Source organism: Arabidopsis lyrata (genome assembly GCF_000004255.2).
Source record: "Arabidopsis lyrata subsp. lyrata unplaced genomic scaffold ARALYscaffold_1, whole genome shotgun sequence".
NCBI lineage: Eukaryota > Viridiplantae > Streptophyta > Magnoliopsida > Brassicales > Brassicaceae > Arabidopsis > Arabidopsis lyrata.
In genome coordinates, this window is record NW_003302555.1 from 13,279,760 (window position 1) to 13,305,104 (window position 25,345).

General features: G+C 35.0%; 4 protein-coding genes across 4 annotated transcripts; 1 reads left to right on the forward strand and 3 right to left on the reverse strand.

The window, feature by feature from the left end:
* Positions 1 to 216: 216 nt before the first annotated feature.
* On the forward strand, positions 217 to 1,792 carry LOC9326910. Its single transcript, XM_021014619.1, has 2 exons — positions 217 to 561; positions 634 to 1,792. The coding sequence occupies exons 1-2, from the start codon at positions 376 to 378 to the stop codon at positions 1,603 to 1,605; spliced, it is 1,158 nt and encodes a 385-aa protein (XP_020870278.1). The 5' UTR covers positions 217 to 375; the 3' UTR covers positions 1,606 to 1,792.
* A 489-nt stretch (positions 1,793 to 2,281) lies between these two features.
* LOC9326911 (calcyclin-binding protein) lies at positions 2,282 to 3,860 on the reverse strand. Its single transcript, XM_002893551.2, has 5 exons — positions 3,583 to 3,860; positions 3,104 to 3,256; positions 2,757 to 2,996; positions 2,606 to 2,665; positions 2,282 to 2,511 (listed from the first exon to the last, which is right to left on the reverse strand). The coding sequence occupies exons 1-5, from the start codon at positions 3,853 to 3,855 to the stop codon at positions 2,410 to 2,412; spliced, it is 828 nt and encodes a 275-aa protein (XP_002893597.2). The 5' UTR covers positions 3,856 to 3,860; the 3' UTR covers positions 2,282 to 2,409.
* A 3,271-nt stretch (positions 3,861 to 7,131) lies between these two features.
* On the reverse strand, positions 7,132 to 9,459 carry LOC9326912 (glucan endo-1,3-beta-glucosidase 11). Its single transcript, XM_021010967.1, has 4 exons — positions 9,263 to 9,459; positions 8,809 to 9,151; positions 7,884 to 8,610; positions 7,132 to 7,457 (listed from the first exon to the last, which is right to left on the reverse strand). Exons 1-4 carry the CDS (start codon positions 9,333 to 9,335, stop codon positions 7,371 to 7,373), a joined length of 1,230 nt encoding a protein of 409 aa, XP_020866626.1. The 5' UTR covers positions 9,336 to 9,459; the 3' UTR covers positions 7,132 to 7,370.
* A 13,112-nt stretch (positions 9,460 to 22,571) lies between these two features.
* On the reverse strand, positions 22,572 to 24,573 carry LOC9329660 (F-box/kelch-repeat protein At1g30090). Its single transcript, XM_021014048.1, has 2 exons — positions 24,343 to 24,573; positions 22,572 to 24,098 (listed from the first exon to the last, which is right to left on the reverse strand). The coding sequence occupies exon 2, from the start codon at positions 23,951 to 23,953 to the stop codon at positions 22,757 to 22,759; it is 1,197 nt and encodes a 398-aa protein (XP_020869707.1). The 5' UTR covers positions 23,954 to 24,098; positions 24,343 to 24,573; the 3' UTR covers positions 22,572 to 22,756.
* Between the last annotated feature and the right edge of the window lie 772 nt (positions 24,574 to 25,345).

Below are 25,345 nucleotides of genomic sequence, written 5' to 3' on the forward strand. Positions count from 1 at the left end.
TAACAATGCTATTAATTTTTATTTAAATAAGTTCTAGACTATCACTGATTTAAAGTCAAAAGTTTTTAACAGCATATTTTTAATTATCAAAAAACATTTACATTGATTCTGAAAATTCAGCCTTAGTGAGCCGTTGGCCCATCACTATTATAGCCCATTAAACAGCGCATTACATACATATTTAGGAGTCAACCCATTTTACTAAGCCACGTTTGATGGTGGTTTTCTTTTCTGATTATTAAAGAACGTGAATTACGTAAAACCAGAGGATCATAGATTGTAAAAATTGTGATAAACAAATTTCTTAATATCAACAAAAACAACCAAAAATATAAGAAGAAAACAGAGAGAGAATCAAAACAAAGAAGAACAAAAATGGCGTATCGGAGAAGACAAGGGATCACAAGAGCTTCAACATTCAAAGAAGACATCTATCATCAACCACCAGATCACGATCACGGTGATCTCAAAGGTCACTCCAATGGCGGATCCTTCAGATCTTCTCAATCTTTCTCTTCTCATTCCTCCCTTGCCGCTCAAGCAATCCGTGCCTCCTCCCAGGTCTGATCTCTCTTTTTCTCTCTTCATAAGATTACTTTTCCGACAAGAAACCTAAAATTCATCCAATCTCAGGCTCAAGGATTCACGGCTTACGAAGATAAGAGCGAGAGTCGTGGATTCTGGGGAATCTTAGCTCAAAAAGCTAAATCAATCCTCGAAGACGAAGAAGAAGAACAACAACAAAACGACGTCGTTTTCGAACCCTCGAATCCAACCATACGCAAAAGCATAGATAAGATCACAACGTCTCTGAATCATATCGGAGATAGTTTCGAGAAAGCGTTCGAGGAAGGTCGTACGATCGTAGCTTCACAAATCAGACGAAAAGGATCTGATCTAATCGATTCAGACAACAACAATTATAACCAATCCTCTGGATCAAGCAGTCCATGGCAACCATTAACACAACCAAACCCACATGAGTCTCAACTCAAAGCTTCACGTGATGTAGCCATGGCTACAGCAGCTAAAGCCAAGCTTCTCCTCCGTGAATTGAAAACGGTTAAAGCCGATTTAGCTTTCGCTAAAGAACGATGCGCGCAATTGGAAGAAGAAAACAAACGGTTAAGAGATAACCGAGATAAAGGTAATAACAATCCAGCTGATGATGACCTAATTAGGCTTCAGCTAGAGACATTATTGGCAGAGAAAGCGAGATTAGCGCACGAAAACTCGATTTACGCTAGAGAAAACCGATTCTTGAGAGAAATCGTCGAATATCATCAGTTAACAATGCAAGATGTTGTTTATATAGATGAAGGTATTGAAGAAGTTGCTGAAGTTAATCCTTCAATCACTAGAACGCTTTCTATGGCTTCGTATTCGGCTTCTGAATTGCCTTCAATCTCGCCTTCGCCTTCTTCCCCTGCTTCGCCTTCTCGGCTTTCGGTTTCTACCGACATTTATCCGGTTTTGGTTCAGCAGAGTTCGGCTAGTGATGTTGCGGTTGAGAGTCCTAAACCGGTACGACCAATTTCTTTGGGATACACAGATGATGGTAAGAGACCATCGTCACAGCTACCATCGTCGCAGCTCTCTGTTTAGAATTGATGACATTTTACTATATATCATTTTGATTATGTCTGTTTCGAAATTTTTGTTATTAGTTTTGATATTGATTAATAACTTTGACTTCACTTTTGGCGTAATCTATTTGTAATAGTGGCTTATACTTGCTTCTTGATTGATATATATGAACATTTTTGCCCTCTGCCTTCATGTAAATCGTTTTTCCAAGGCAGTTTTATTGACTTTTTGTTTTGTTTTGTTTTGTTTAAAAATACATAAAAGTGAATTTAAAATGTTGTAAATTATGTTTTACTTATGCTCGAGTGTCAAGGCGTAACAGACTCTTTTTGTATCAACTTACAAGTAACCACGTCTTAGGTATTTTAAAATCTGATACAGATAATTAATTATAAATAGGTGTGTTAAATCGGTCAACCGATGGAAAAGGTCAACTATTAGTATATGGACCGGTGAAGCCCGTATAGGCCATCTCACTACGGGCCATGCGGAAGCTATTTCAAAGGCATAGGTACCAAAATCTGCAACACAAAATCCCGTGAGCTGAAACATTTCAGAGCAAGCAAGGTTTGCTCAATAATCTCGTCGTCTCTATCAAGAAGTGAAGGCTTCTAGTTGCTCGAGAATATCAAGGTTCGAATGGTTATGACTTATGACCAAACAATATCCAAAACAGTAAAAGCAACATTTCGACTAAACTCAAAAAATAGATGTTTTGCTTTTGCTAAGTTCTTTCACAGAAAAAAAAAAAGTTCTTTCACAGATACAGTCACTAGAACATAAAGCATACGGTGCTCGGTTACAAAAGATGTCACAGAAGCTTCATAGTCCTTTTAAAGGATCTGCTGCTTTGCCTGACCTAGCATCTGTCCAAGCTTTAGCTATTGTCTTCTTCATTTCTTCATCTCCATCTTCATACAAGTTCTGCAGTGTTAAGACAAAAGAAAAGAAACCATAAGCAACCAATGTGAAATGCACAAACATGTTTCTCAGCCTCACGAATTAAGAGATCATTTACCTTCATCATGCCCATAATTCCAGCCATTGGGTCTTTCTCTTTCTCCAAACTCGGTTTTATCTGAACAAACAATAAACATTTTACCATTAGATTTAGTTTCACCAGACAAAAAGCTACAACAACAAGATGTTCTTTTGTTTTAGGTTTTTACCTTATCTTCTTTGTGGTGAATGTCAAGCCAGTTTCCTCTGAAAGACTTGAACATTGTGATAACTATCCTCTTAGGCTTTACAAGCACTTTACATTTCTCTGGCACAATCTCCTTATGCAACTTCGGGATGGCACATCGGTAATTCTTCCCTTGAACATCATGGATTTTGATGTCCAAAGACATTGGCTTGAACTCAGCTTGAACCTTGTCCTCATCAATACCTTCCAAGGATATGTACATCTGTAAAAACAAAAAAAAACAAAGCAGCAATAAGAAACTTCATTATAATAACCAGAGAAAAGCCACACAATGAAATCTTGATTTAGGAAACCTCTGAATAGGTTTACCTTGACTTTTTCACTGTCTTGATCCCAGCTGAATGTTCCGAGAGTTACGTAGTTCACTGCCGAAGAAACCGGCTTAACCGAAGATGAAACCGGTGCAGGAACAGTAACCGGGACCTCTGGCTTTGCACTTGAACTGACTGCAGAGTCTCTTAGCTACAGAGAACAAGATTCAAACTAATCAGATATCAAAGTAGAGCTTTGTTAACACAATCCTAAGAGATTAGTTTATAACCAATTCACCAATAGAACTCAAAAGTAATCCTTTTTTTGTTCCTTATCATTATACAGTGACAACTAAATCAAAGTTCCAGAAATTCAGAACACACACATACACAGAATGAAATAGTTCTTTCTTCTGGGAAACTCAAAACTAATCAAAGTACTGTTCCATTTCAGATAAGAGCAACTACTTATAATATAACCTAACAATTGTAAGGTAACGATAATGGCGAGAAAAGGGTAAAAGGGGGAATTGGTACCTTCTCCAAGTTGGAAATCTCGGAATTGATGAGATTCAGAACACGAGGTCTCTTGGCGATGTTCTGGAGTTGCCTGAGTTCATCCAAATCAAGCGCAACTTCTTCCGCCATGGAAATAATCTTCGAGCAGCTTTTTTCAGAGAAAACGAAAACGTAGAATCTGGACAGACAAAGGTTGCGAAATTTTGTTTTATAGTATATTATTACAAGACACAAAGCCAAGGCAATGAGAGAGTCTTGTGGAACCTGGAAAGTACTAGAAGACCTCGTCATTTATTTATTTATTATTAACCATTATGGTGTTATAGCTTCGTGGGCTTTGTTCTTTCATACAGACCCAAGCCCATTAAGTAAAATTCACTTGAAGAGGATTATATGAAGAAGAAGCTGCAGCCGTCCTTACCGGAAAGATTACGATAAAAGCCAACAAGGTTCCCTTTGAGAATAGTCTAGTCTAAGTCTTTGTCTCTGTGAGGACAAGATTTGAAGACATTATTATGCAACCTTATTACCTTAAGTCCCTTTCTTTCCACAAAATGTAGACAACAGCTTGGAAGATAAGCTTGCAAATGGAGTCAAGTTTTGAGTTTGTAACAGTGAGACGTCTCCAAATCTAACTCCATGAATGTTAAAAGTCTGTTTTCTAAAAGAGTTAACATTTTGTTATCAAACAATTTATGTGTTTTTCAAGAGAAACTTTTATTCTAGATTTAAGTTACTGGAATGCTACTGCTCATGCTCATGCAAATGCTACTGTCCGCAGGGAGAGGGCTAAATCTGCTGATCATAATCTTGGTTCTAATCAGTTTGCTTCATTGATTTCTTCGGATGAGGAAGAAGATTTGTCCGATTCAGACAACGAATCTGATTCAATGGATCTTATGACTCCTTCGGGTAAAAGAATCCTTCGAGAGAGGCCGGTTAAACCATCAACAAAAGCTAAGGAGATGCATGGACAAAACACATGTCGTGGAAGGGGCATAGGTCGTGGGAAACGAGGTGGTCGTGGCTAATTGTCTCCAATAGCCTAGCCACTAAGCCAATCGAAGCGGATGTTTCGATTGTAGTTGTGCATTTAATGTACCCTTTCTTTATACTTTTTGTAGGTTTTGAATAACTGCATGACTTTATTGTTATGACATTAAGTAGTTTTTTAATAAATAAGATTTTTAAGAAGAAAAAAAAGTTATTGGAAATTTTAATCTACCACTGTGGTCCTACATATATTTTATGTCCACTTATATACTTTTTTTTTTTTTCTCATCATCCACTTATGTACTCTAAAAAAATTATCAATAACACAATTTATTCTAGATTCTACTTTTTTTTTTGTTTACGAAGCAATAGAAAAAAAAAATTATTCTAGATTCTACTTTTTTTTTTCACTTTTCATTCTATTTAAAAGTATCTTTAATTTTCTTATTTCTATTCGTTTTAGAATAACTTTGGATAAATGTAAAATAAAGATAATCTACAATTTTCAACTCATTCCTCGAGCCTCCAAAAAGAAGAGATGATTGTCGCCATTTTTGGATTAGTGCCCGATAAAGAGGGAGATAAAAACATAATTGACCGACTAGAAAATAAATATACATGTTACAATTTTTTTTTGTTTTGTTACATGTTTCAATTGTTATCACATTTATTAGCTAGATTTAGCTTTGCTTTGAAGTAGAAGATTCAGTGTTACATATATTAATATGTATACATGAAACAGCACCTAACGATAATTTTATTCTTACATTATAAAGCTATGATAATTGATATCATCTCTGAGCCAAAGGTAACCATGTGCTAACATGGAGTTGCGTTTGATTGACATCTTTGTATAACTAATATGAGCTTAACTTGTCTCTGTTACGAATAATTCATTCAATCATGTATGCATCAACAAAAATTCTCACTTTTTTCTTTTGATATATTATATTTTAGAAAATTATTTTTGAATTGGACGTTACCAAATTGTCTCAATATCAGAATGAAGACATTTTAGACAAAACAAAAGAGAGAGAAAAGTTAATTTTACTTTTTTATGACACTCTAAATAAAATTGATATTCGAATAATACTCGTAAATTCTAATGAGAAACAACATTCAAAATGTAAACGATCTGATGAGAATTACTTTAGATGTGAACAATATTATCATTTAAAACCCTTTTCAGCATTATATGAACAGTATAATCAGTCGTCGCTAAATTTACGAGAGCTATTTAAAGAGTGTTACTGACAATTTCCAGATTTAAACTCATAATAGCTGGTCGCATTTTTAAGACTGTTAAACCGGGATGGATTTTACAAAACCAGAAAGGAATAGGAAAAGCGATGAAGATATTCCTTATTTAATAAACATGTTGTTTTAAACAAATAAGTAACAATTGAATCTAGAGAAAAAAGTAGGAAATAGAAAATTTGAAGGAGAGAAAGCTCCTTTGAAAAGGGACGGCCAATGACTATTGTCAAAATGCTGACGACTTAAAACATGGTCGTGGAATAAAGTTGGGACCGTCCATATCTATTTATATGCTTCCTAATAAAATAAATTTTAGTTTCACTTTTGATCATTTTTAACTTCTTCTTTCTCTCCCGTTAGAAAAAGGAAGCATCGATATATATCCCTCTTTTACCGTCCAACAATAAAACTATTATGGATAGATCAGTTGGTGAATTAGTGAATATCCCACACACATTTACACATTCATACATGTGTCATGTGTGCATGTATGAGTAGTGCCATGTGTGTGCACCGTGCAAGTACGAAGACATACATGCATGCATGTGTGTGTAAGAGCAGACAATGGTATTAAAATATCGAATGTCGACGGTGAGATGAAAAATGAAGGTATCGTATGTCTAAGGTTTATGGATTCCACGTCCAAAAGATAAAAGATAAAAGAGCCTTCACCTTCGGTGTGACCAATCAATAAATTTCTAAATAAAATATGATATCGTCTCTTTTTTATACAATAAATATCTGATATCATTATATAATATGTACTTTAAAGTTGGAGTGTTGTGGTGCACAAAAAAAAAAAAAAAAAGTTGGAGTGTTGAAAAAATGCACACTATTTTCTGCTTAGCAATAATAATTATATATTTATTCTTCACTTATAAAAGTAGTAATATAGTATATATGAGTTCTTGTTATCTAAAATTAATTTCTTTACCTTTCTGAAATATCATTCATATGTAGTATATAGTTTGAAATCAACCATTTTCATGTAATGTTGCAAACTTGCAATGAATGTGTTTTAATTTGTAAAGCCTCGAATGACACTGAATCACAATATATGTACACGATCGTTCCCATATGATTCATGAATCATTATTGTATACCTTATCGATTGATTTCAACCACTTGTGAAAAAACCTACAGCTTAATATTTTTTTTTATATAGCTTTTAATAAACCATCTTCAGTATTCTATATTAATACTATATTGTTTTACCTCCTTGAAAACACTTAAAAATTATATGGACGGACCAAATCATAAAACATTTTTATGTAGACAAACAATGAAACTAATTAATTAACACAAATACAAATACAGTTCTAATATGAATCGTCAGTTTTTATATACATAAGGATTCGCTTGCAGTACTGCATCCCCCTTCTGATGTTAATTAATTAATTACTCGGAACAAATTTTCTGTTTGTTTCTTTTTTCCCCTTCAAAGAATCATCTGAGATACTTTTGAGAATAGTTTAATTCTTCTCGTTGAAAAAATGAACCGCATTAGTGGACTCTCTCTATTTACACGTAAAAGCTCTCTCAATTTGTTTTTGCTTCTAGTACGGTCTTCTAATTAGCATGTGAATGGCCAACAAATAAACGCATGTCCAATACATCAATTGTTGCTTTCCCTTCTTTATAGCCTGTTTACAATAAAAAATCATAAATAAGTAATAATTAAGATCACAAATTTTTAATTAACTAATGTGTATTTAAAAGTGGTGACGATAATCATAAATATCACACTAGTGAGTACTAATCATACCGCTCCAAACAAAAATCTGCCTTTATCATTATTAATTAGAAATATGTTTAAAATAAATATGTTTGGTAAGAATAAGTTCTAGAAAAGCCGAACTTTTCAAGTATTAAACGTCACAATTAGAAGAAAAAAACGTCACAATTCACTTCTTTTTTAAACAACACGTCAGAATTTGTTTTAAAAAATGTTTCTCAATCAAAGCTTTTCCCAAGATATTTAATGTGATATTTCAAGACAAAAATAAAAGAAATATATAAGTAGGGACCTAGTAGAAACAGAGTAGGTAAAGTTAAATGATGATAAATACCGTGGAGGCAGAGGAAGTGAGGGAAATAATAGAGGTTGAAGAGGTAGATGTTGATGTTGTTGTTGATGATGACGATGATAATAAACCTACATTGTAAGCCATGGTCTCATCAGGCTGATATAATCCATAGTTCCTCTCAGAGGTTGGTCCTGGTTTAAGGTCTTCATTGAAAAGAGCAAAGAGATAAACATCAAAACTCAAGTTTGGTCTCAATGGCGTTCCTTCATTTTGAAGTTGTCTCCTTAGAAGATTTTTGTTATAAACCGCTGCGTTGGCCACAGTAGCTCCAACCTCATCTCCATCGCCTTTAGACGGCCATCCAGTCTCTGAGACCCCAACTTCGATGTCTTTGAAGCCAAGCCTCGCCATGGCGAAGATCACAGCGTCTACTTGAGCGTAGAGCATGTTGTCATAGTGGTACTTGGTGTAGGGGTCAACCATTCCAGGGTTAGGGTTGAAGAGGACGTAGTCTAATGGGATCTTTGTTGGGGAATCCTTGTAAGCGAAGTAAGGGTAAGCGTTGATCCAGAAGGGGGATTTCGTGTTACGCAAGAAACCTAGGAGCTGCGTCATTACGCCAGCTACCTCCGGCCTAAAACATCCGGCAGAGGGAGGGTAAGATTCTTGAAGAACCGATAGTGAATTCGGAGTTGATACTTGAATGTACTTGTCTAGTCCGGTTTGGACCAAAGCACCATGAATGCTCATCATTGCAGGCACAAGATACCTGCGAAAAATAGCAATAACAAGGTTGATTACCTTTTTTTTTTGAACCAGAGAATCCTGAAACAAAACATGGGCTAAGTCGATCGCAGTATGATACCCACATGACTACCATGATTTGGTTAATAAGGTATATTTGTAATGGGCCAAGATTTGAAAAGGATAACAATTTATAGGAATTGAGGTGATGTATGTAACAAACCCTATAAGGCTTGAGTCATCGTCGGTGTATAGTTCGTTGCCGACGGCGATACCCCCGATCTTGGTGGCCGGAAAGTAGGGTTTGATACGGGTATTGACCCATTGGAGAGCTTGTTGAGGGTCTACTAAGCTGGGAAGCATTTCATTTTCCACGGTGACGAACAGCTCGATGTTGGAATTGGCAAATGAGGTTAAGACTCGAGGGTTTGTGTCGTAGATTCTTGTCTTATTGATATGGAGTGAACTCAAAAGTTGTAAAACTTTGTCCGGTGGAGGAAGGTTGTCGCCGACTTGACCATAGTTGATGCCAAGAGAGGAGACCCTCTGAAACAACAATCCATGTTCTGTGAAAAAATGTAATAGAAATTAAGATTAAGTGTAATGACAATCTGAAATTGAAATAATAATTTTTCTTTTTGGTAGACAGGAATAAGCAATTATTCAAAAAAAGATACCTAAGAAAGTTAAGGAAAACAGAAGAAGAACAATAGAGTTGGTCATGGCAATTCTGCTAAACATTTTAGACATGGAGGAGAGATAAAGATTGAGGGAGAAAGTGCTTGTAAGAGAATCAATGCAATGAAATGTGGAGATAGATATAGATGAAGGATTGAGAAATGGGACCAAGTGGGCGACGAATAATTATTAATTTATAATTTAGAGAGAATACTTTACTTTTGTTATAATACATCATATTGGATTTATAACTGGGCCCAATAAGCCCATCAGGGTTATTCATTATGTACTCTAAAACCCTAGGTTTATATGCTTATATATATGTATCATTCATGGAATGGAATAAGATAACAATAAGTTTCACAACACGTTATAAGCACGAGTTTGCTCTTAACAACCCTAACCCTAAAAATCGAAAACACTGTTCACGCCGACACTGTTCACCGATACTGTTCATCGACACTGTTCATCGTCGATACTGTTCATCGCCGATACTGTTCATCGCCGATACTGTTCATCGCCGATACTGTTCATCGCCGACACTGTTCATCGCCGATACTGTTCATCACCGATACTGTTCATCGCCTATACTGTTCATCGCCGATACTGTTCATCGCCGACACTGTTCATCGCGGCACTGTTCATCGCGGCACTGATTCATTGCGACACTGTTCATCACGACACTGTTCATCGCGACACTGTTCATCGCGACACTGTTCATCGCAGTACTGTTCATCGTGGTACTGTTTGCGGTTCGTTGCAGCAGCGTGAGTTACCGAGGTCTTTAGCTCCCGGTTCTAGTCCATACAACCCCATAAGGTGAAAGGTAACATCAAAACCCTAAAGAATAATAACCGGTTCCAAAAATAATAACCGGATCTCAATCTGGGTAAACCGGTTCAAACTGGTTATTCTAAACCGGAAATCAATTCGGCCCAAACCGGAATCTAATATTTCGGTCCAACTTTAAACCATTAAACCGAACTTATGTTCCGTATCCTTAAAATTTACGATTCCCGAGAAAGTTTCCTAAAATAGAAACCTTCCTCAAATAGAAACTTTCCTCATTTAGAAAGTTTTCCTCAAATAGAAACTTTCCTCATTTAGAAAGTTTTCCAAATTAGAAATTTTCCTCATTTAGAAGGTTTCCTCAAATAGAAACTTTCCTCATTTAGAAAGTTTTCCTCAAATAGAAACTTTTCTCATTTAGAAAGTTTCCCAAATTAGAAACTTTCCTCATTTAGAAGGTTTCCTCAAATAGAAACTTTCCTCATTTAGAAAGTTTTCCTCAAATAGAAACTTTCCTCATTTAGAAGGTTTCCTAAAATAGAAACTTTCCTCAAATAGCAAATGACCCGGAATGAAAACTTTCCTCATTTAGAAAGTTTCCCAAATTAGAAACTTTTCTCATTTAGAAGGTTTCCTCAAATAGAAACTTTCCTCATTTAGAAAGTTTTTCTCAAATAGAAACTTTCCTCATTTAGAATGTTTCCTCAAATAGAAACTTTCCTCATTTAGAAGGTTTCCTCAAATAGAAAATTTAATTATTTTCATATAACTATCCTTTTAACAAACCCCTTATGAAATCAATTTCATGTTTTTCATATGTCAAACATCCAGAAAGTTGAGTTCGAGGCCCTCACGGTCTCCGGTGAAAACTATCTCGAATGGGCCCTGGACACCAGGATTTTCCTCAACTCAAAGGGACTGGGTGAGTGTATCAAAGCGGATAACACCGCATCTGATAAAGACCGGTCCCAGGCGATATTTCATATCCGCCATCATTTGGCCGCGAGCCTCAAACAGCAATATCTCACTCTTGAGAACCCACTTGAACTTTGGGTGGCCCTGAAAAAACGGTATGATCACCAGAAAACGGTGCTCTTGCCACAAGCCAAGTTTGACTGGAAGGAACTCCGGTTCCAAGATTACAAATCTGTGGATGACTACAACTCCAAACTCTTTCGGATAGTTTCAATCATGAAACTATGTGGTGAAGAGGTGTCTGATAATGATCTCCTCGAGAAAACATTATCCACCTTCCATACCCAAAACATTGTGCTTCAGCAGCAATATCGTGCAATGAAACATACATTGTACGAAGATTTGTTATCTTGTTTGCTCTTGGCCGAGAAAAACAACGAGCTGTTAATGAGGAACAGTGCCCAGAGGCCCTCGGGATCGGCTCCAGTACCAGTTTCCCGCAAAGAATCCTACAATGTCCAGCGAGACAGATCCTCAGATCGTGGCAATGGACGTAGGAATGGACGTGGAAAGCGTGGACGCAGAAATGGATGTGGCAACCGACATAACCTCGGTTATGGTTCCGGTAAGGGCCGTGGTATCTCTTAACCAAACCGCCCTGCCCACCCAACCAATCAGTCTGCCTGTACCAGATGCGGAATGTTCAATCACTGGACAAAGAACTGTCGTACTCCCAAGTTTCATTGCGATTTGTATCAGAAACATGAGAAAGCACCTGCTGAAGCTAACATGGCCCAGCAAGTTGATGCTAACGATACCACCACCGAGCCGACCGATCTCATGGACTACGAGACCTCAGATCTCCTCGATTGATTCTATCATCTGAACACTTGCTTATTTTGATTTTGTTTCTTTTCATTTTGGGGATTTGCTTAATGGTTTCCACATAGAAACCCAGGGTGAAGGGAATAAAGAATCCCTACTGATCACTAAGATCACACTTGGCCATAAACAAGTCCTCGAGACTATACCCGCATTATCTACTGGCCTTTACTATGCTAAGGTCAGTATGATTGAGGCTAATAATGCTCTCAAAGCCCGGTTCCAAGATTACACTATTTGGCACGACCAGCTTGGTCATCCCGGTACAACTATCATGCGTAAATTAATCCAAAGTTCTCAAGGACACACCCTTCGAGAAAACCGAGTCTTCCCTTAGCACCTCACGTGCACAACTTGCTCCCAAGGGAAGTTGATCACCCGGCCCTTCACCAGTAAAAGTGTCCAAAGAGACATTGCATTTTCTGGAAAGAATCCAAGGAGATATCTGTGGTCCCATTCACCCACCTTCTGGGACATTCCGGTACTTCATGGTACTAATAGATGCTTCGACCCGTTGGTCGTATGTATGCCTGTTGTCTTCTCGGAACCAAGCTTTTGCTAGGTTGTTGGCTCAAATTATCAGATTACGAGCTCACTTTCCAGACTTCCCACTAAAGACTATACGTCTTGATAATGCTGGTGAATTCACTTCCCAAGCGTTTAATGATTACTATATGGCCATGGGGGTGACCGTTGAACATCCTGTGGCACATGTCCATACTCAGAATGGACTTGCTGAATCATTCATTAAACGAATCCAATGGATTGCTCGACCATTACTCATGAGGTCGAAACTCCCGGTCTCAGCTTGGGGACATGCAGTATTACATGCTGCTGAACTAATACGCATCCGACCATCTAGTGAGCATAGATATTCCCCATCCCAATTATTACAGGGTCATGAGCCAGATATCTCCCATCTCAAAACATTTGGGTGCTCAGTCTATGTACCCATTGCTCCACCACATAGAACCAAAATGGGACCTCAAAGGAGGATGGGAATATATGTTGGTTTTGATTCTCCCACCATCATCAAATATCTCGAGCCGACCACTGGAGACCTATTTAAGGCCAGATATGCGGATTGCCAATTTGATGAATCGGTATATCCAACATTGGGTGGAGAGAAACACAAGCTGGTCAAAGAGCTATCATGGAATCAAACATCCTTAAATTGGCAAGATCCTCGGACTCTAGAATGTGATTCGGAGATCCAAAAGATTATACACTATCAAAAGCTAGCTAATCAATTGCCAGATTCCTTTGCTGACCCGAACAAAGTAACCAAATCGTACATACCAGCTTGTAATGCACCAGTACGAATCACTGTTCCAACGGGACAAGTTCAAGTTGCTACAGAGTCTGCATCACGAAATAAACGTGGCAGACCTCTAGGTTCCAAAGACAAGAATCCACGGAAATCAAAGAAAGGTGCAATAGTTGAAACCGGGATTCCCAATATAACAGACATAGCGAGCGCTGAGACTCACTCTAATGAACCACCAGAAGAGGTTCGGGACGCCGAATCTCTAGGTTCTGACGAGATCGATAACGATGAGATCTCTATCAATTACAACATGTCTGGAACCCAATGGAACAGAAAAGAAGTCGACTTAAATGCACTCTTTGCATACAAAGTAGCACTTGATATTGCGAACACGCAAGAGGATCTAGAACCCACGTCTATCATAGAGTGCACTCATAGAACAGACTGGCTAAAATGGAAAGAAGCCATAAACGTGGAGTTAAAGAGTCTCAAACTCAGGAATGTGTTTGGTCCGATCATCCGGACACCATTCAATGTCAAACCAGTGGGCCATAAATGGGTCTTTGTGCGTAAAAGAAACGAACTCGGTGAAGTCGTTCGTTATAAAGCACGGCTTGTAGCACAAGGATTCTCACAGAGACCCGGAATCGATTATGAGGAGACTTATTCTCCGGTGGTGGATGCAACTACTTTTCGATTCCTCATAAGTCTGGCCATAAGAGAAAATCTAGATTTGCGGTTAATGGATGTTGTCACCGCATATCTCTATGGGCCCCTCGACAATGAAATATACATGAGATTACCAGATGGCATAGAGCTTAAAGATAAGCATGCATCTCGAGATCAATACTGCATCAGGCTGAACAAATCCTTGTATGGACTGAAACAAAGTGGACGTATGTGGTATAACCGGTTAAGCGAATATCTCATCAAAGAAGGCTACAAAAACGATCCCATCAGTCCATGCATTTTCATCAAGAAATACTCAAACAAAGGATTTGTAATCATAGCAGTTTACGTGGATGACCTAAACATCCTCGGAACATCTGGTGAAATCTCCCAAACAGTCGACTGCTTGAAAGCAGAATTCGAAATGAAAGACCTAGGTAAAACTAAATTCTGTTTGGGTTTACAACTTGAGTACGTTAAAGGAGGAATCCTTGTGCATCAAGCGGCTTACATTGAAAAAGTACTCAAGCGATTCAATATGGACCAGGCCCACCTATTGAACAGCCCAATGGTTGTCCGGAGCCTAGGATTGGACAGTGATCCATTTGGTCCCAAGAAGGACGATGAAGAAATTCTCGGTCCAGAAAAGCCATACCTCAGTGCTGTAGGAGCGTTAATGTACTTGGCTAGTCACACTAGACCAGACATTTGTTTTGCCGTGAACCTCCTAGCTCGCTTCAGCTCATGTCCAACTCAGAGGCACTGGAATGTTGGTTTTGCTGATGCAGGTTATCAATCAGATCCGCACAATGCCAAGTCTCAAACTGGTTATGTGTTCACGCATGGAGGAACAGCTATCTCTTGGAGATCGATAAAGCAGACAATCACTACCACTTCATCAAACCATGCAGAACTTTTGGCCATTCACGAAGCCAGCAGAGAATGTGTTTGGCTACGATCCATGACTCAGCACATCCGATCAGATTGTGGTATGAAAGAAGATAAGGAGCCCACGGTTATGTTTGAAGACAACGCGGCTTGCATTGCTCAACTCAAGGAAGGTTATATCAAAGGAGATCGGACGAAGCACATCCTACCGAAATTCTTCTCAACCTCGGATTGGCAGAAGGATGGTACGATCAGCGTTCAACAGGTCCGATCATGCGATAACTCCGCCGACCTTTTCACCAAATCATTGCCCGCTTCAACACTCCGGAAGCTCATCCAACAAATAGGAATGCGTAGACTTAGAGATCTACGGTGATGCTCTAATCAGGGGGAGTAATGCGTGTTGTACTCTTTTTCCTTCACCATGGTTTTTCCCACTGGGTTTTCCTGGTAAGGTTTTAATGAGGCAACATTCCCCAGCGTATTATCGAGATCCCGATTGACCATCAGGTCCGGTTACTCCGTCCAAGGGGGAGTGTTATAATACATCATATTGGACTTATAACCGGGCCCAATAAGCCCATCAGGGTTATTCATTATGTACTCTAAAACCCTAGGTTTATATGCCTATATATATGTATCATTATTCATGGAATGGAATAAGATAACAATAAGTTTCACAACAACTTTGCTTTTTTTTTTTTTTTTTTTGGGTGAGACATAGGGTCTTCTACAATAAAAGTGACAATATGATTAATTTTAGTTTATTTCAATTTATACTCGTTATTTTTGTAATGGGAGTAGGTTTGGCAATAGATTTATCTTATGGAAGTCTATTGTGAAAACAGATAGTGTTTGCCAAAAACATTCTTTGTGAGGCAACATGGGTTTCATAAAACATTTTGGACCCAAGCAGAAAAAAATATGACATCTTAGATTGTCTCTTTCCAACACATTGCCAACTATGTCAGTCCAAAAATAAAAATAAAAATGAAAAAGTGGCCTAAAAGAAGACACTTTCTTCAGACAAAGGCAAAGGTGGGAAAAATTGAATTGCCCACTATAATGGGTTTTTAATCTTAACAATATGTCTTTGGTTTTGGCAATAGAAATTGGAGGATCCCAAATTTGGTAGTTGGGTGAACGAAAAAAATGGAACTTAAAGAGTAGAAATCACACCATCATAATGATAAGAAGGATAGTGCTCTTATCTTCAGTTTATATATATATATATATATATATTGCAATTTGCATCTTATGAAATAAAAGCTCTTTGCAAATATTTGTATACTCTTGTTAGAATTGTATTTCATATGAAATTAGAGTATGACCCTCAATTAATCGTATATTTGATACTCAGTGGATTTTAATCGCATAATTAAAACTAATCCTACGTTTCAGTTCAAAATTTATATATGGTTATATTCATACAAAAATAAATATTTCTAAATACAAACCGCTCCAACAACGATCACAAAAAATTCGGGTTGCACAACAGTTCATACTTTTAAAAACAAATTAAAATAATTACTCAATCAATGAATCAATGGAAACAAAAATTGATGTTTTAAACAAGTTCATCAAGAAGAAAAGTTAGTCTTAGTCAATGTATAAATTTATAGCCTAAATGACCCAAGCAAATAATTTAAATGTCTGAAACAATGTTTTTTTTTTCTGTTTGATATTAAAACATTGAAAAGTGAAAACATCGAAAGCTTTAACTATATACTAATACACCAGGTGATAATTGTAATCCAACTTAATTTTGCTCATATAAAAGTGGAAAATAATATTTTTTTTACAGATTTTTGGAAGTTTGGTTTTTGCTTTTCTTATAAAACGACTTACTATATTGGATTTGGATTAATTTCTGAAATTTTAAATATATAAATTAAATGGATTAGAGATCTGAAAACATATGTAAAGGAGCTTTATGAAATGATGCAACAAAAGTGACCCAATTTTATCTTTTCGTAACCAACCCAAGAATCTAGTAACTTTTGGAAGATGAATTCCACTAACCATACTTGTTTATTTGTTACACCTTACATATATACACAAAAATATACATTAATAAAATTCATATACAAACATATGAATATGCGTGTGTATACTTGTTTTGGAATAAGACAAATGGGCTGATGCATGTGGTACACTTTATGACATCTTAGATTCCTCCGATCTGATTCACAAACCTTTGTTTCCTTACTCTTGACCTGAGATTCTATAAATTAAAAGTAACTTATGTTGTTAAATCTCGTGAGTCGTGGCTAATCGAATATTTTTGCGTGATTTGAACAAATTTTGTTTTTATATAGTTTTCATGTAACATTTAACCAAATTTTGTTTTTATATAGTTTTCATGTAACAAATTTGAACATATAGAAGTTTTTAATCTCTTACGCTGATTTATTTCTCAATCTAAGTAAGATAAACAATCTTACATTGATTTATTTCTCAGTAAGAAGAAAACTCATCACTTTTCTTACAAAACTCATATATAGGTTTTCTTAACTTTGACGACTACAAAAGAAAGTTCTCTATAACCATTATTTTCAAACTTTATCCAATATATATCGAGTTTGGTAAGAAAGATAAAGATTGACAGTATTATTTTGTTGGAAAACAAAATAACGAACATTGCTATCTGCGGGGATAGATGTGATGGATGACTAATGAATTAGTGAGGTTGGTGGTTACAACTTATGAAAAATATAAAATCAGCCAAACGTAAACTTCGACGTAAAAGAGAAAGAGAAGGAGCAAAAAGATTGGTCTTTCCATGGGAAAGCAAAGAGAGGGCACATGCATGTTTGATTACTCAACAAAATAATTGATAATTATGTCACTAACAATCCACTAATTAAAGCTTTCGAGTTAAGTAATATGGTTAGGAATCAATCTCTGGCTCCTTTTCCATTTATTTGATATTTCATATGAAATTTTTTCACACCCCTTCTCTTAGAAACCGAAAATTTATAACAGATTCATGTTATTGAATTGAGGACAGCCAACACATAGACGCAAATGATTAAACCTAAACATATACATCTAATCTTATATGTAAATCGAAAATAACACATACAATATACATATAAAAAAATGTTGATCATATACGTCTAAAATATGTAACAAAAAAAAAAAGTGATTGAAGGCTTTAAATGATTTGCAATTTTTTTTTTTTTTGGTTTTTAGATATTTTGGGAATAAAATTAACTAGATTCTAAAATAAAAGAGGAAATCTGAAGACAAGAAGTAGGAAAAGTATATTTCTAGAATTTTGATTGGAGAGTAAATGAGTTAGAAAAAAAAAACAAAACAAAACTTAAAACGCACGGAAAAACTACTATCATTTGGCGGGAGTTGATGGCCTAGCTAGTGGTCTTAAATTCTCCATGTCATTTCCCGCTTGACTGGCTTCGAACCCCCACAGTGGGAGTTAAAGATAGTGATCACGTACCACTAGCCTAGATGTTATATAAAAAAAAACCACTATCATTCAAAGTGCCCTCGAAGTTAAGCCAAATGTGTAATCTTGTAAATATACCGGATCTGAAAGTTTCTCGGAGTTGATCACTAATCCAATGATATTGTATGCTAAACATATATGCACCAAACTGACCAAATTAAGTGTGCCACGATCGGATTGAATCTATTTATTATGCTAGTAAGATTAACTCTGTGATAGAAAAATAGATATGATGCTTGATGTATAGATGAGGAAATGATTCCATGCAAAGCTCTCTTCTATGGTCAGCTACTCCCTATAACAAATCAGTTTTTTGCTATATCAACTGGTTTGACCATGCCTAGTGCTTATGGTATTGGTAGATTTGATTCAGTGACTTTTCGAAGTTGTTTGAACAACGAAAATCTTACACCACTTTGTTTGTGTTTACGTTTTCAGCGATTAAATATTATAATATGACAACACAAACGCAAACGAAAACTTAGAACTTAAATAGATACGCTAAAACCCCAATAATGGATCAAGAGAGTAATAGTAGATTTATCAACCTCTCTACGTACGTGGACCGTGGTTTTAGATAGCTTTCTTATAGACTAAATCTAAATCATTCTGATGAAATCCATAATTTCTTTACACAATAACCAAATTTGTAAGAAATTAATTACTACTAATTCCTTCGAAGCTGCTGGAATAAACATTGCCGTTCTTTTTCCAAATTTTCTTTTAAATAAAGTCATGTAATTCCTATTATATGCATGTCAGCATGTGATCTGATTGGTAAAATGAATTTTGAAAAACGAAAGCTTGAAAAAGTAAAGAAAAGAGCTTTAATGTTTAAACAAGAAAAGTTACAATATGTACTAGAGAGAATACAGGAATATGATAAATATCATCGTATTAAAACATTGTATCTAGAATACTGTTTTTCCGAAAATGATAATGGGAAATATCATTAAAAATGAAATGAAAATAATATGCAAAAAGTAGGAAGAAAAGAGAAGAAAGCATATGCTTGTGTATCTTCCATTGCTTTAGTTCCAGCAATGAATCTACAAAATGTAAAGAGTGAAGACCAATGTGGTCAATCCATCATATTCTATCTTTCCCATCTTCGATATAAGTTTGCATGTTGATAAAGATCATAATCTACTACATATACTCTTTTGTTCTTCGATATAATTTTGTTATCTAAAACTATAAATTGGGAGACACAATTGTAAAAATTATAGCTTTTGTGCAGTGCTCAAATGAAAGACGTATTCATTATCATGTAAATCTAAATTGAGAAAACACATGTATATTATATTATATTTATTTAAGAAATTTTAAAATATCACATAAATTATACGAATGTAGAAAATAAATATAGCCAAATATTAAAGTTTTTCCGCACAAAGAAACTTATATTTGTATAACTAATGTAGATGCTATACACAATCTGATGATATACATAATTTAAACACTCGTTAAAATCAAAATAGATGCTAGATCGTAGTTTATATATATGTAGATTGTATTAAATTAACTTAGTGATGAAGATCACCATTGGGAGCATACTTTAGTGAAAGTACAATAGCAAAAAGATGATAACAAAGATAAGGATGGTTTTTAGAAAAAAAAATTGAAATGTCTAAATACATTAATAGACGAAAGGCTAAGTTGGGGGGAGAAGATGGGAGATAGCATGTGCCTGTGTGTGTAGTGTTTTTCTAAAGACATGTTTCTTTTTCATTTGGCTCTTTTAAATCTTATTTGCTTCTTTAACAACTTGGGATTTAGACAAGAAGGTTAAATAATCTGGTTATATTCAGTTGTGATATACATTCAAAATCCTTATACAAGTTTACAATGTATATATATGCAGTACTGGTGGTGATAAAAATATTAAAAAATAAAATTATATATATATATAATCTATCTAACACCGTATAAATAATCTATCTTTTTTTTGACATCTTTGGATCGAGAAGGCCCGATCCATAGCCAATCTCTACTACGCGGGGTAACGCGATTTAGTGGAGTCGAATTCCGGTGGAAAAGGCGGAGTCAAGAGGACTTAACCACTTGACTAAAGACACCGTATAAATGTATCATTATACATATTCATCCACCGTATAAAATTTTACTATTGTTAACATATACTGCTATATATATAGTTTAAATATTTTGAAGTGGATGCAAATCATATACCATCGTATAATAATTTGCATCCGCTTCAATACATATGAACTATATAAGTCATGTCGGCTTCTTGTACTATATCGACCATCATTATATGTATGATTAATTCGATCGGATAATTCTTTTATATGTTGCGCCGAATTTTAATTGAATATCGTCTTTTACAGTTAACCACTTACATTTTACATTGATGATTTTTTCACATAGAATATATATATAACTCGGTAGGCAACACTTGAACTATTGACAAATCCAATATACAATCCTAGCTTCTTATTTTCCTTGGAATTTGAACTTCAATGTAAATATATAAGCAAAACAAAAAATTAGTAAGAAAGTGATAAAATTAGTAAGAAAATACCACTCCGATGACATCTTAGTTGAATGTTTGATTTAATAACAGTATATTCGACGTACAAATGTTTATAGATAGCTGGTTTTGTATATTTAATTCATCGATAACTCATTTTTTAGCATTTGCATAGTAAATAAGAAGCAAAAGCACATGTCAATATGTGTATACTTTGTAATTTGTATTGTGACAAAAAAAAAAAAAAATAATAATAATAATTTGTATTGTGACCGAGCCACCGAGGCTATGTATGATAAGATAACTAGATAAGCCAACGAGAAAAAATGAAAAGCAAGAATGCTTATTGGTTTTGATTAGAAGCGATAAGATTGGATTTCACATTCGACGCTTTTTAGTTATTTTAAGTTTCTTTTAGGCTGTTATCCATTTTGAAAACAGTATTGGCCCAACTTGATCATCCTTAAATATTATAAGAAAATCAAAATTAGTATTTTTCTAGACTCATTACTTCTATTATACACCAATTAATGTATGAATACACTTATAATTGGAAGTATCCAAAAAAAGAAAGAAAACAAAACGGAAGTAGTTGTTGAACTAGATTGCCATTGGTCATATGAGTCATATACAAAACTATTTATAGAATATATTGTAAATTTCTTGTTAGTTAATGGATGCAAAATTGGAAGAGGAGGAACACAATATTGTTCTAGAAACAAGCTCTTGTTGTCCTAGATAGCTTTTTTTTTTTTTTTTGGGCAAAGGTTGTCCTAGATAGCTATTGAAGACAAACAACCATAAGTAGTTCAAACGAATAAAAAGAATTTTAAATGTAACACATTTTTCTATCTCAAGATATAGCTCAGTATCTAATATAATAATGGCACTGAAATCGATCAAACTCACAATTTCTCATAGTCCTTAGTGAATTCGTTTCCACTATCTTTAGTAGATTTCTTTACCACCTAATTAGATTGATGAATTTTGAGCACTTGACATTGCCTTCTTCTTCCAATTTTTAATTTAAATCATATTAAGTATCATTTTTAGACTTCAAATTTTGTTTCATAATAATTATCATTTTATATTTTCAATAAAATTTCCAGTTTTTTCCTATTATTTTTAATGTTTTGACCAATGATTTTTTTAATAGTATATTAATTAGGGTAAAATAAAATTTTAAATGTTTTCTTAATATGTGTGAACAGAGTTCAAGTATACATATATATTAAAATGAAATTATGAAAGTATCTTATTATATAAAGTATGGTTTTCAAAGTTAATAACTCATAGGATCGCGACATGTTGCAAGTATTTCAATAAGATTTTGACAAGTGTAAAAAATTACAACCAATTAGATTTTGACATTATGTTAACATAAATATGAAAAATTTTAAATCTAAAACATATACTTAGATTTAAAAAAAGGTAAAGAAATATTTTTTTAATTATCAAATTAAAACTAAGAAAAGGTAAATGTTGGATTTCCAATTTTCTTTGTGAATTATATTTTAATTTTCTAATAATTTTGTTTTTTTAATTTCTAAATTATTTTTAATTCTAACTAAGATATAGATTTGATGTAAAAAAAAAAAATTGATATTATGTATAAATTGTGTTTGATATAATTTGTTAGCTCTAATTCATTAAGTGCATAAATATTAAATTATGGTTTATTATGATGGTATAGAATATAGATAGTTAAATTGTATTGGAAAATGGAATATGTGTGGTTCAAATCCGATTTAAAAAATTACCATATATAAGATCAAAAAATTATATAGGTTATTACTTAGATTTTATATATTATCGATAAAAATTATATTTATTTTATTTTCTAACCCGCGTATTCACGCGGACCTTATCTAGTAATTTAGAAAACAATAAGAGAATAGTCAATAATAAATGTTTTTGTAAATTGTGTGAACAAGCCTAGAGCAACAAACCAGTCCATGTATTATATATAACACTTACGGACATTACACACATAAATATACATATACAATAATGATACAAGAGTTCAAACATCATGATGATGTTTCCAAGACAAGTTTACTTATTCATACAATATGGTTCACAAACAATTGGAATCCAAAGTAAACAGATTTATCAAATCTCTTTTAAGCAAAAAGAATCTGAGAATTCGATGGAGTTATATCAGCATAACGCTCCGGCGACTCAACGACCTCCCACCTCACACCAAACTTATTCTCCGACTGCCAAATATTCCCAACCGCGAGATGAAGATTCCTACCAACCACATATACTCTGTTTCCATAACAGTTAACCGCAAACGGTCTACAAATCTGCTCAGGCAATTCCGGTCCGTTAATCGTCTCCCACGAATCCGTAACTGGATCATAAACCTTCATCTTCATTCTCTCTAATTCCGAAACTATAAACAACCGATCATAAATCACGACACTTGTCCCGGTCCATCCTTCTCTTAACCCCATTGACATTGTTTCCCATTGATCCGTCCTCGGGTCATAAACTTGACCTCTTGGGGATACAAAGAACGGCCATAACCATCCTTCTGTCACCAAGAGCTTCCCGTTTAAGACTGCTGCGTCGTAAGATGCCATGTGTGCGACCATATTTGAAACTGGCCGCCAATTCCCATCCAAAGGGTTCAAAACCTCGGCAGAATCAAGCTCATATAAATCCGCAGCATTTCCACCTGCTGCGTATATCATCCCATCGATCACACCGCTAGCAAAAAACGACCTCGCGGTTATCATTTTGTTCGTGACAGTCCAATGATTCCTCACCATATCGTACTTCAACACCAAATCAAGAGGGCAATCCGAATCCGAAACCATTCCGCCACATACAAACATAGTACCTTCGCGAGGCATTGAAACCGATCTGAAACCGTGAGGACAAACTTTGTCTCTACAAGGCATAGCCGGGATTTCGTGCCAAGTGAGATTCCTCAAATCCAAAACCTTCCACTGGATTTTCCCAGTGCATCTACTAAACCCAACCACGAACAACCACGGGTCTTTAAACCCGAACTCCTTACGCTTAGCGAAAAAAGTCTCTTTAGTACCAAACAACAGATGCCATCTCTTGCACACGGATCTACTCGATACATGGCTTTGAACTGGAACCCGTAAAAGACAGTTAAGCGCAACATCGTCAGGTAAACCGGGAATCAAGGGTTCTCCTATAAGAGACAGTTCTAATTCCGATGATCTATCAAACAATGTCGATTGAATCGATGCAGCTACTCTAAATTTGGGAGATAAAGTCATCTGAGAATCACCAAGCTTATGCACAGCTGCTCTTTGTGATGAAACCCTAACCCTCTGCATCTTCTTCTTCTTCTTTTAACACTCAATTTCTCCACAAAAACAAGAGATTAAGCATTCATTTTACTTCTATTCCAGATTCGAGTGATCAGTAATTAACAATGGGAGATCAAAGTTTCCAACTTTGGTTCCTCTACTCTTGTTTAACCTGAAATGGAGAATCAACACCATCACTAACACTAAGACTAATCAAATTCCAGATTCTGTAATAGAAATCGATTGAACTAGAATCCAAATTCGAATTCAATGAATCAAACCCTAGAAGGAAAAGGGGAAATAAAGAAACCAGCAGAAAGAAGCGAAATCGATGAAGAAACAGAGAAGCAAGAATTGATAGAACAAGTGATCGAAGCTCAAAACATTTATAGATCAGATTTTTCCATTTTTCTTACAGAACAAGGCGGCGATAGATAAACACTGTTGTTTTGCTTCGTCGCGAATCTTTCAGCTCTTCCTCATTTTTTTTATTTATTTATTTTTGTAAATTGGTAATCGAGAACACGTAATCCAGAGTATATAGTAGTACTAAAATGTGTATCTATTTATTCATTTTAATTTTTAAGTAACTGCCGCAAATCTTTTCGTGTAGAAGAATCTGTAGATGTCCTAATGACAGTTCTTTTGTAGGATTAATTATTATCTTATGAAGTTAATTAAGAATGATACGTGTAAATTAACAACAATATACAAATATATTTCATTTTGCGGGTAATTCTAGGAAATGGGCTTCACAATGGGCCTACACAATATTATTTGCCCATACAATATATGGGTCTTGTTACATTTGGTGGTGATACAAAGGTAAATTTCAGTCTAGACGAAAATCTCAAGTTCACTCAGTTTTAGTAACATAACTTAATTTGTTTTTTTTTTTTTTTTTTTTTAAAAAGGGTAACATAACTTAATTCATTTTTGATCGAAAGATAGCTCTCACGATTACTAAACTGACATATAGTTTAGTAGTTTGTGTCAGTTATATCGATATGGCATCATCTGTTTGAATTCGCATATTGTTGACGTAAAAAGAGATAATTCAATAACTAAATTGTACATTTATATCTAAATGTAGAATATGAATGATAGAAACAAAAGAAATGATGTATTGGTATTCTTTCTTCTTTTTTTTTTTTCTTTTTTTTTTTTTTTTGTGAACTGGTATTCGTCTAATAATGTATTGTGTCTTCGTGTGATTAAAGAAAGATTCATGACTAAAAATCACATCATATATAAAATGCAAGAACAATTCATTGATTACTAATTAAATCTATGCCAGTGTATACGAAATTATGTTTTAAAGTACGTAAAAAAAATGTTTTAAAGTACGTAAATGTTAAATAATATCAACTGTTGTTATAACAGTAATTAAAACAACGTACGTGAGACTAAAATTTGAGA